Below are 11626 nucleotides of genomic sequence, written 5' to 3'. Positions count from 1 at the left end.
GCTGAAAATTTTTGATTAATTAGAGCTTATGAAGGGCACAGAGGTCAATGAAGGCATTTAAAAAGTTGGCCCTTAATATAACAAGTGCCTTCCAAATGTAGGATTTGGTTTTTAATCCAAAATCAACTGATTATTTTTTTCCCCCTTTCTGATAGCATTATAGGTGCAGTGGAATCAAATCTTTTTTCTATGATAGCTACAAGGATCCTAAGTGGAATATGTTTGGCCAGTTTCAATCCAGTTCCCAGTAAAAAGTAGGCCCACAGCACATAATGTTTTTTTATTATTCGTTCATGGGATGTGGGCATTGCTGGCTAGGCCAGCATTTATTGCCTATCCCCAACTGCCCACTGAAGGCACTTAAGAGTCAACCACATTGCTGTGGGTCTGGAGTCACATGTAGGCCAGACCAGGTAAGGATGGAAGATTTCCTTCCCTAAAGGACATTACTGAACCAGATGGGTTTTTACAACGATCGACAGGATTAACTTAGTATTAATTTGTTGAAGTAAAGGGTGCTTTACTCTGTTATCAAGTCATGAGATGTCAGGCCTGAAAGCTTGGATGGTCAAAATTATATTGTATTCCATTTCCTGGTTTTGACACTCAATAAGGAAAAAATGTTTAATTTCAATTACAACGCTTTAAGTTCTCTGAATCACACAACATAGAGAAATCCAAATTGTAATTCCTAATTTTTTTGGAAAATGTTGGGTGGGGAGAAAATGAGTCATTGTTTCCTTTTCATGTACTGCATGTGCAAAGTGTAACATGATAATCAGCTGAAGTTCTTCAGCAGTACCATTCAATAAATTTTACAATACAAATAGGTTGAATCTGTCAAAATTACAGAAGTTAATAGTTAACAAGATTAACTGCAATGTTCTTACATATTGTCTAACCATATAAATCTTACACACTAACCTGAGATTTTTTTGAAAGCACATAGATTTTATTTTAAGAAAAAAATTTAAATCCCAACAGCAAAATATACTATTTTAATAAAAACAGAAAATGCTGAAAATATACAGCAAGTCTGGCAGCATTTGTGGAGAAGGAAACAGAGTTGACATTTCGAGTCAGATATGATTCTTTTTCAGAACCGGTTTCAATCCGAAACATCAACTCTGAGTCTCTCTCCACAGATGCTGCCAGAACTGCTCAGTATTTCCAGCACTTCCTGTTTTTATTTCAGATTTCCAGCATCCGCAGTATTTTGCTTTTATTTTAGACACACTACCATATATACTGTGAATGCAGGATAAGGATTTGCATCTGCAATTAGCCATATATATTTTTGATCTAATCCAGGCTGTCGAAAGTGTTATGGTGAAGCAGGAAAGGCATTTTCCTCACAGAAAGAATTAAAAATACATATTTTTCTCTAAAGAAAGTGCAATCTACTCCAGACAATCCGTATGTATATCCTACTGACTGGGTAGCATGGCACCATCAGAAGCCTGAAAGTGTAATGGGTATGAGTAAGAATAAGTTTATTTCCTTGACTGAACAATTATGGACAGAAAATAACAAGTTACCTTTAGTGGTATTTTCCTCTGTATACAACTTGAGGATTGAATAGCAACATTAAAAACAACTTATCATAGTACTCAGTAAACAGAATCTTATCTTATAAGATCCATAAATTACAATACATAATGTAGGACCTGATCAATTATGCATTCCTAAAGTAAAACCAGAGGTGATCTTTACTTATATCGATTATGGTGCACTACAGTATATAGTAAAGATACACAATACAAACCATAGAAATGCACGTGCCTATTTAGATTGCGAAACTTATTCCAATGGAGAGAAAAAACACAGCAAATTTCAATAAATTAGGAAATTTCTATACTGCTACAGTTCTGTCACAAGGCACATATATTGCAGTCTAACGACAATATTCATCTGTTTAGGCTCAACACAAAGCATCACATCAGTAATTACAAATTTTCATCTTCTGCATGTTATCAAGGTCACTTACTCATCTCGGTAGTAGCTGTGCTGGGTCCTTAAGAGTATAACGCATGTTAGAAAGATTACATACTGAACATATTCAAGTCAGAACACAAAAACAATGAGCTCGTTTTAAAATATAGTTCAAAGCTAAATGCCATTTTATTGTCAATGTAAGTGTGCAAACAAGGCACTAAAATTCGGACCTACAGTCGGACTTAGCACCACATAACTAATATGCTGTACCGCCAATGATAAATTCTAGCATACCAACAAGAAGTTCAGTTTAAAAAAAGTATCCCCTATTATACAAACATAGGTAAAATACTTGTTAATTATTTACATAATTTACAGGTGAAAAACTTATAATATTCAGTAAAAAAAAGTATAAAATAATAAAAAATATAGCAAATTCATCATACTTCAGAAGGATAGTGCTCTCAAAATAAAAGCATACATTGGCAACGCTTCCTCTTGGTCCATCAATCATTAGTTTACACCGATCTACAACCAATTCAAGATACAAGGATTTCCTAAATGAAAGAATCGCTTTTCTGAAGAACTGAAGCAACACGGCTTTATGAGGTAGTTTGTTCAAGTCTTTCTTTGGTACAATAAATTTCAGTGTGGTAGTTCATGCTGCTGGTGTCTACGTATTAAGGTTGAAATTTTGGAGTCCTACATTTATCAATGGTGCGTTCATATGTACTATTGTGTTGCCCAGTGACAGAAACTGAGGGACTCTCCAATTCTTCTTCAGCCTCAGAGTCAGTGTCCAATGAGGCTTGAGGATTATGATGAAGCGTTAATGACGGAGAGGCAGCTGGTTGGGAATAATCTTGGAGCGTTCTCCACAAAGGCTTTCCAAATGTCCCTGGAAACAAATGTCAAGGAAGCATGAAATTTTCCAAGTTAGTTGCAACAATTTTCAAACTGCTAATCTACACAATACAATTTTGCTTTAACCGACAAGTTCTGAATATCAAATGTAGTTTCTGAAAAACATTTCTGCAGTTATGCAACATGTATAAACAAAAATGTGAGAAAAAGGTATGTTTACACTACCCATATCAGAACATAGTATGAAATATCAAGAATGAAGTACTGTAGCTCAGGGAATCATGGAATACGGGGAGCGGGCAGGAAAGTGGGGTTGAGGCAGATCAGCCATCATTGTACTGAATGGCGAAGGAGGTTCGAGGGACCATACGGTTTACTCCTGCTCCCATTTCTTATGTTCTTTTGTTCGCAGAAATACAAATGGACCTCAAATTTTACAGGATCCAACTTATGCACTAGATGCTTGCACACTATTTATTGTTTGTCTTGTATAAGCTTAATAACTATTAAGATTAAAAATATTACAGCAAAAGCTTTTGCTGGTAACTGGATTATGAGAGGCCTGTTTGTAATATACTTAGTGTAATCTGAAAAAAATAATGAAGCAGTTCAATTTTGTGTTAACATATCTTACAGATATGTGAATGGGCCACAATAGTTCTAAGTATGGTGGTTTTGCAAAAAGAAAATAAAAGTCACACATGAAGTTACTTTTAAATCTACTGAAGGATTTTTAAGTTGGCGACATAATAGTGTCCAGTGAAAGATGGAGCCATAAGATAAATTCCTTCCCCTTCATATCCAGTGAAGCAGAAAGGATCTGTAAATTTTTAATCCTGAACAAAAGTAGAATTAGGAGATGCACTGAACCACAAAAATCATAGCGTTCTTTGAACAGTACTCAAGTTTCCAGTCTAGTTTTGACACAAATCTTTGTTCCTTTTTCAACACAAGTCCCCCCAGGCTAAAAAAAAAGCTAATGAGAAAAAGAACAAAAAGGGACACGGAATTGATCCTGCAACTAAAAGGACTTTTGCACTTTCAATTAAAACTAATAGTCCAATTTCAGGTTAATATACTTTACTATAGAAATGCGACCATACTTCTCAAAAACAAGATTCTGAATGTGTTACTGACAGCTCCTCTGATGCCAGTTTAATCGGTAAGTAGCTGAACCACACAGGCTGCTAAGATACCAAATTACATCATCAGTTTGTAATGACATGACTGATTTTCATCAGTCTGGTAAGAGGACTACAGTTTGTTTTAAATGCTGTGAGTTATGGAGGAAATTAAAAATAAATTGGGTAAATTTCCTGATTTTGCCTGTGTACGCACGTGTATTTGGATACTAAATAAAGATAAAGTTGGGTGAAAGACTGTCGTGAAATTAAAGCTCCGTGGTTTAGCTATCAAAACAAATCAATATATTTCAAAATTGAAAATCAGTGATAGATCATTATTTGAATATCACCTGAAACAAACAATTCTACTTATGGCAAAATTGACACGTAAAAAGGAACATTGCAATGGTTTAAAAAGATAAAATTTGGTCAACTGACTTGAGCATATAACTTTTTCCTAATCGTTTCACTGTATGATTAAAATAAATACCTACCACCATACATGGTTGCTGGTAATTTTTCTGGATTCCTGTTTGAAACTGGAATGCCGACAGTAGTCCCGTTGTGAAGAGTTTGAATAGAATTAAGTAAGTTCGAATTTGGGAGCTGTACCATTATCTTTGCAATAGCTTGGTCAAAGGGGTCTTGTGGGGGCACTTGGGTATATTGACAATACTCTTTCTTCTTCGAATGTATGCTGGAATCATCGTAGGCACCTGCACAAACCCCCACCTGATTGGAGCTTCCATCTGTAACAAATATTAGTGAGAAACTGAGACGTTTTGCACAGTCAACAAATTTTTTTTTTTTAAAGAATACTTCACTTATGTTCATTTACACACTCGGAAGAGTTTATTGTTGAAAGGATTTTTAACAATTCCCCAAAATTACCAGTTGGTGGAATAACCACAAAAAAAAAATTCTAAAATAGGCATGATGTGCTATATCTGACCTAGGAGGGCTAATGCTAACAGGGGATGCCTGAAAGTGTTTTGTTGCTAGCATTAATACTCTTCACCTTGATGAGCCAGAACAATTGGGGATGGTGGTGGTGGGGGGGGGGGGGGGGGGGGTGCGTTGCAAGTAACAAAGAAGCTAAAACGTGAAAAGACACTACAGTATTGATTGAGAATATGGACTCACCACTGATATTTGCTAGCATCAAAAATGGACTAAAATCTCAAAAAAAGAATGATTGTTTAGAAAACATTTCAGATCTGACTAGAAATATGCGTACTTTATCCTATTGCTTTAATTATTTGGGTTTTGTGTTATTTGTTTGCACATAACCTCCACACTTGCATACTGTTTTCACAAAACAGTTTAACAGTGACTGTACAGTGCCCTCACTGCTTCAATAAAGGGCTCTTGGTCTCCATGAGCCTGTAATCACTGAAGAAACCAGCCAAAATTCCACTTGCAGCAATGAAATCTGTTATAATGTTATATAAATCCACATAAACTCAAAAAAAAAGCCCACATTCAATTTCTCCAAACCAAAAGAAATGTTAGGAATGGTGAGTGGAAAATACCAGTGAGTATAGAAAATTTTAGCAAAACATCAGAACATGAAAAATGGCACAGTTTTCTTGCTTGGCATTAAGTTATGATAGTACCATAAAGGCTGCTTCTTTCCATAGCATTCTCTATTTTTATTTCAGATTTTCAGCATCTGTAGTATTTTGTGGTTTCATACTCATGTATCCAACTTGTATTTACCTTGTTGATGGATTCCTTCCAGCATTTCGGAATCATACACAATTCCTCCCATGTATACTGAACCTGCTCGATCTGGGTCATGGAAAACTAGTGGCTCAGCCATGCCTTCTGTATCAGTGTCACTTCCATTGTCAATGTGACAAAGATCTTAAACAAAAAAAAAATTCTAATCAAGCTGATCCATACAAATTTACTTTACTTTTTTCTAAAGAAATCTCCTTTTCTGTAACTCATTATCTTTAACAAAAACTTCAAAATAGAAAGACATATTTATATAAGTGCCTATCATGTCTCTCAGAAATATCTCAAATCCCCTCCTGCTGCTCATTATCAAACTGTTAGGAAGTGTTGTTGTAGAATATGGGAATAGTTTCCTCATCTTCCCTCCAACAGACAGCCAACTGACTCCCTTGGAGATGCTTGTACATGAATGTCAATACACACAGAATATAATTTTGCTTTAGCAGTTTTGTTAGCAATCTGGACTGGTGTGCATACAAGTTGTCAACACTCACCAGAACAAATTACTAGTGCAAATGAAGGCAGCCAGATTTTTGTGGTACTTTGAGGATTTTCCCCGTGCAAATGAGTTTTGAATGCTTACCATCACTTCCTCTGTGCTGAAGTAAATATCCATTCATGGAAGCAGTCATAAGCTGATGGTGACTTCCAGCTTCCGATCGTCCATACCCTTCCTGGTGATCTGATAGTGTTCCCTGTGATGATAAGTAGCTTGGGATATCTGCAGGTAAATTTGTCTCATCTGTAAAATAACATAAATGATAATAAGAACATCTCAGTTTTAATCATTAACTCATCAATTTAAAAAAACCTAACAACTAAAATTTCTTAAAGTTTCTTTAGTTTCTTTATAACAGATGCATCAAAAGTATTTTGGTTCAATATATTTATGAAAAATGCAGCCACTTTTTGAACACAGCAACAGTGATTGTCATGCTAAGCCCCCACCTGCCTAGAATGAGACACATTAATTTTGTCATGAACATTGATTTTACACTGTTACTGGAGTGAAGAAATGACTTGTTAAACAGATCAGCTGTGGCTGGAAAAGACGTTTGCATACTAACAGACATCAAAAGGTGAGGAAGCATATTCCAGGGCCTGCTAAGGAGGATACAATCCACAAGGGCCAGGACTGGTTAGACCAGTTGGTCACATGACTACCTGGCTGTTCCAGGGTTTTCTTTTGAACTGGCCACAGAAAGTTTGAAGGCAGAGTGCCTGTTTGCTCCTGGACTGAGAAGATCTCTCCTGTCTGCTCCCATCTCTTTCTCACAAGCCTATGAATCCACTGAAGACACATGAACCTCAAAAGAGAAAAGTCTCCTACAGTGAACAAGGTTTAAGAAGAATACTGGGCCCCAACAAAAAGCAAGATCTACCTACAATCAAGGACTCTACAGTGAGCTTGAAGACCCGTAACAAAAACTCTTCAGAGATATTGCCTCAAACTTTTCCACTTTATTTCTTCTGCTCTTTTCTGTCTCTATTTGCATTTGTGCAACGCATATGCATGGTAGCGTGGACGTGTTATGTATCCGTAGGCGTTAAACGAATTAGAGTTTAAGTTCAAGTTTAATAAATTTCAGCTTTTCTTTTTTAAACCCAAGAAAGCCTATTTGTGCTGGTTTCTTTGCCTTATAATTGGAAAGCGGTGAACAAGGATTCACCAAGGGAGAGCTAAAAACACGGTGTGTTTAAAATTAAACCCTGTTACGGTACGACCAGGTGAAGGCTGAGAGGGACCCCTAGACATCTTTCACACCTAGTCATAACATGATGGATTTGTACTTTGGAAGTTACTCTGTAATCTCCTTTCCAAACAACACTCTGGTGTGTTGTATGCAATTATAATAATCTCTTCTATAGTCCTACTCTTGTATTAACTATAAAATAACATAACTCTGAAAAAGCACTTTTTGTAATATAGTGGACTGAAATTTAAGTTGCCGCCGCTGTGCGGGCAGAGCTTCGCAGAGCCATGATATTAAATGGTCAGGGTGGACTGCATCCCCCACCCCCACCAATGAAGTGGAGGGGGCGAGCGTTCCTTCTCCTGCAACAGAGTCAGGTACTGACGCCATTTTTAAAGGGCTTCGAGCCCTACATTACAATTTAAATTTTTTAAGATAGTGTTTGTAAAAATTGAAATAAATTTAGTCTGACCTTTTCTCATTCCCCCCCCCCCCCCAATATCAATGGAAATAAAAACTTGCCCTCCCCCTTCCTTCCCTCCTCAAGAACACTTACCTTGTGCTTCCCCCCCCCAACAAAGTTCATAAACTTTAAACTTTAACCCTTCCCACCACCCCTTAGACCAATGAAATTAGTTTTACCCCACTCCGTCCCCACCCCATCTCCTGCACAGAGAAACCTACCTGCTCCCCCCTCCACCCCCACCAGTGTTCTGCCTCGGATCTCCGAATAGAGATCCGAAGGCATGGGAGTGCCGGCCACCGGCACCAATATGGCACCGGAATGGACAGCCCTATCAGTTAAGTCATTTATTCATTAATTTACATTTATTAAAATATTTAGAGTTGGCTCCCATCGCCGAGTGGCAGGGGGAGGGGGGGTGGTGGGGTGGCGGTGGCCGCCCTGGCAACATCGGGCTGGTCCTTCCTGGAGTCCAGGCCTCTCCCAGAGGCATTTTCCAGTTCCCCCTGCCACGACCCCCGACACCGATTGGGGCGGGGGGTGCTATAAAATCCAGCCTAGTATATTTGAGATTCACGAGTAAGGCAACAAAAGCATGTATTTCTTCCATTAAGGAAAATGAAGTAGCAGCAAGTTAAGAAGTTCTAAGATTCAGTGTGTAACTGCTCTATGTGATGTGGTATTGATCTCTGCAGTCCACGGCGCTCTGGACAAGACACTAGCACTTATGTTAGGTTAGTCCAACTCACTGAGGGCAATGATGGGAATAAAACAATTGGCCTCAGAGGTCCATTGTTAGAGTGGGAGGGTTCTCGTTTCTGATCACTACTCAGTGACTCCTACTGGAAGACATTATGCAGATCAATGAAAGGCAGGATCAGGGTGACTGTTATTCTCCCCACAGTCAAACAGTGCAAGGCTACAACAGCACAAGTCACAGCCTTCAGATAGAGAGAAAGGATGGCAGGGAGGAATAGGAAAAAGTAAGCAAAGATGCTGGCTCCTTACACTGATTAGAAATGATATCCAGTGAATCTACATGGTTTTGTGAGGAAATCATGTTTAACCAAGTTATTGGAGTTCTTTGAGGGAGTTACATGTGCTGTAGATAAAGGGGAACCGGTGGATCTATTGTACTTAGATTTCCAGAAGGCATTTCATAAGGTGCTGCATCATAGGTTATTGCAGAAAAGAAAAGCTCATGGCGTAGGGCGTAACATATTGGCATGGATAGAAGATTGGATACCTAACAGGAAACAGACAGTAGGCATAAATAGGTCATTTTCTGGTTGGCAAGATGTAACGAATGGTGTGCCGCACGGATCTGTGCTGGGGCCTCAACTTTTTACAATTTATATAAATGGCTTAGAGGAAGGGACAATGGTCTGGTTGCTAAATTTGCTGATGACACAAAGACAGGTAGGAAAGTAACTTGTGAAGAGGACATAAGGGGGCTACAAAGGGATATAGATAGGTTGTGAGTGGGCAAACACCTGGGAAATGGAGTATAATGTGGGAAATTGTCCACTTTGGCAGGAAGAATAAAAAAGCATATTATCTAAATGGTGAGAGATTGCAGAGCTCTGAGATGCAGAGGGATCTGGGTGTCCTAGTGCATGAATCGTAAAAGGTTAGTATGCAGGTACACCATGTAAATAGGAAAGCTAATAGAATGTTATCGTTTATCGCGAGGGGAAAGGAATACAGAAGTAGGGAGGTTATGCTGCAGCCATATAGGGCATTGGTGAGACCACATCTGGAGTACTGTGTACAGTATTGGTCTACTTATTTAAGGAAGGATGCAAATGCGTTGGAGGCAGTACAAAGAAGGTTTACTAGACCAATACCTGGAATGGGCGGGCTGACTTACAAGGAAGGCTTGTATCCGCTGGAATTTAGAAGAGTAAGAGGCGACTTGATTGAAACATATAAGATCCTGAGGGGTCTGAACAGGGTGGATGGGGAAAGGATGTTCCCGTTGTGGGAGAATCTAGAACTAGGGGTCACTGTTTCAAAACAAGAGATGAGGAGAAATTTTTTCTCTGAGGGTTGAGAGTCTTTGGAATTCTCTTCTTCAAAAGGCAGTGGAAGCAGAGTCTTTGAATATTTTTAACGCAGAGGTAGACAGATTCTTGATAAGCAAGGGGGTGAAAGGTTATCGGGGTAGGTGGGAATGTGGAGTAATCAGTTCATCCATGAACTTACTGAATGGTGGAGCAGGCTCGAAGAGCCGAGTGGCCTATCCCTGCTCCTAATTCCTATGTTCGTATGTACAATATTCTACAGATAAGTCTCCTGTGATTGGCAATCAATCTGAAAGAACTAAATTGTTTTTTTTGTCTTTTTAAGTCAAACAAAATGTTAAATATTAAAAATTTCAACTTTTTAAAATTTCAAAGTACATGTTTTTTCCCATTTTTCTTCCAAATTCACCTATTACTTTTACAATAAAAACTCAGAAGACATGGGAAGAAAGCTACTTTAAAGCAGACTGTACTACTGAAGGAGCTATTAGAAGAGAAACAATATGCTTTACACTTGGGAATAAATGCTGAACATTTTGTCTCTGATGCTTTTAAAATGCTGCTCTGTGTTATAATGCAAAAATGGGAATACAGGTGCAAATGATGAGTTAATTATCTTGGGACCAAAAAGGGTGGGTGGGATGGAACAACAGGTTTAAAAGAAGGGCTTATTGGAAAAATTTACCAGCTCCCTTGACGGCTCTGTAATTTAACCAAGTGAATAGCTGAGCCACACACGTTAGTAACATCCCCAACCTGTGTTGACTTAAATGATCTCACTGGGAGCAGCAGTCAGAGTACTGGTCCCAGGATGCTCACATGAGAGGGAGAAAAAAAAATATCAGCAAAGATTCTCTCCCGATTGTTAGCCAGTGGCCTGATATGTATGCAAGTCTTGATGTGAAATGAGGACAAGATTAAGCTAGGTTGTGATCCCTCTCCATAGTTGAATACCCTGTCAATACTTATAGGGTAGGACCCAGTCACAAATGACAACCGCTTTGCTAGGATGATCTGTATTGATGGAATTGTACCCCAGCATGAGTCAATGCAATCAGGAATGTGGAAGAACGGAGGGGAGAAAAGTAGTGAGAACTTTAATTTTAAAAAAGCATGCTTTCTAGTATTCTTAATTCTACCTCTTCTCAAAATAAGGAGAGAGGAAGGAGAAAATAACAATAGAATGTGTGTGTTTTTGAGTGTTAAGTAATTGTAATCTTACAACCACAAAATATGTTCACACCTGTGTTTGTTATACTGCAGTCCTCACTCTTTCTTCTTGTATGGTAAATAATAACCACCCAGACTAAAGAAGTGCCAACCACACAGCAAACCACTGCTATGATTACAATTCCAATGGTAGACCATCCATCCTCTTCAAATGGTGCAGCACTCTGTGTAGAATCGCAGCTCGGTGCAGGAATGACATTTAGACGAATGTGGCCACGTTCAGTTCCAAGGGTATTTGACATTTCACAAGTATACTTCCCAGCATCCTCCAGGTTGGAGTCTACAATAATCAGCAGCTGATTTCCAGCAGCAAAAAAGTGTCTTTCTGTCACCGTTAAAGGGCTATCATCTTTGGTCCAGTTTAACCTCGGAGGGGGACTCCCAGCAGCTATGCATTGCAGTACTGCAGTTTCACCTTTTGCTACTGTTTTGTCGACCAAAGGACGCACAAATGAAGGTGTTTCTGGATTAAAAGAAGTTGAGAGTCTAAGTTTTACATGCAAGTTTCTTATTTCTTATATAGTTGATTTTTAAACGGCATTAACGAAGAAT

General features: G+C 38.5%; 1 protein-coding gene across 2 annotated transcripts in view; it reads right to left on the bottom strand.

Annotated features, from left to right (window-relative positions):
• Nucleotides 1-1707: 1707 nt before the first annotated feature.
• The window catches only part of LOC137379805 (leucine-rich repeats and immunoglobulin-like domains protein 3), a 78251-nt gene continuing 68332 nt past the window's right edge, over nt 1708-11626 (bottom strand). For both annotated transcript variants that reach the window (XM_068051182.1, XM_068051183.1), the window contains 5 exons: nt 11088-11537; nt 6247-6405; nt 5643-5789; nt 4418-4672; nt 1708-2833 (listed from right to left, as the gene is read on the bottom strand). In XM_068051182.1, the coding sequence (XP_067907283.1) occupies nt 2616-2833; nt 4418-4672; nt 5643-5789; nt 6247-6405; nt 11088-11537 (1229 nt within the window). In that variant the 3' untranslated portion in view covers nt 1708-2615. The remainder of the gene's footprint in view (nt 2834-4417; nt 4673-5642; nt 5790-6246; nt 6406-11087; nt 11538-11626) is intronic.

Source organism: Heterodontus francisci, chromosome 18, assembly GCF_036365525.1.
Source record: "Heterodontus francisci isolate sHetFra1 chromosome 18, sHetFra1.hap1, whole genome shotgun sequence".
Classification (NCBI taxonomy): domain Eukaryota; kingdom Metazoa; phylum Chordata; class Chondrichthyes; order Heterodontiformes; family Heterodontidae; genus Heterodontus; species Heterodontus francisci.
This window is presented reverse-complemented; position numbering and strand designations above follow the sequence as displayed.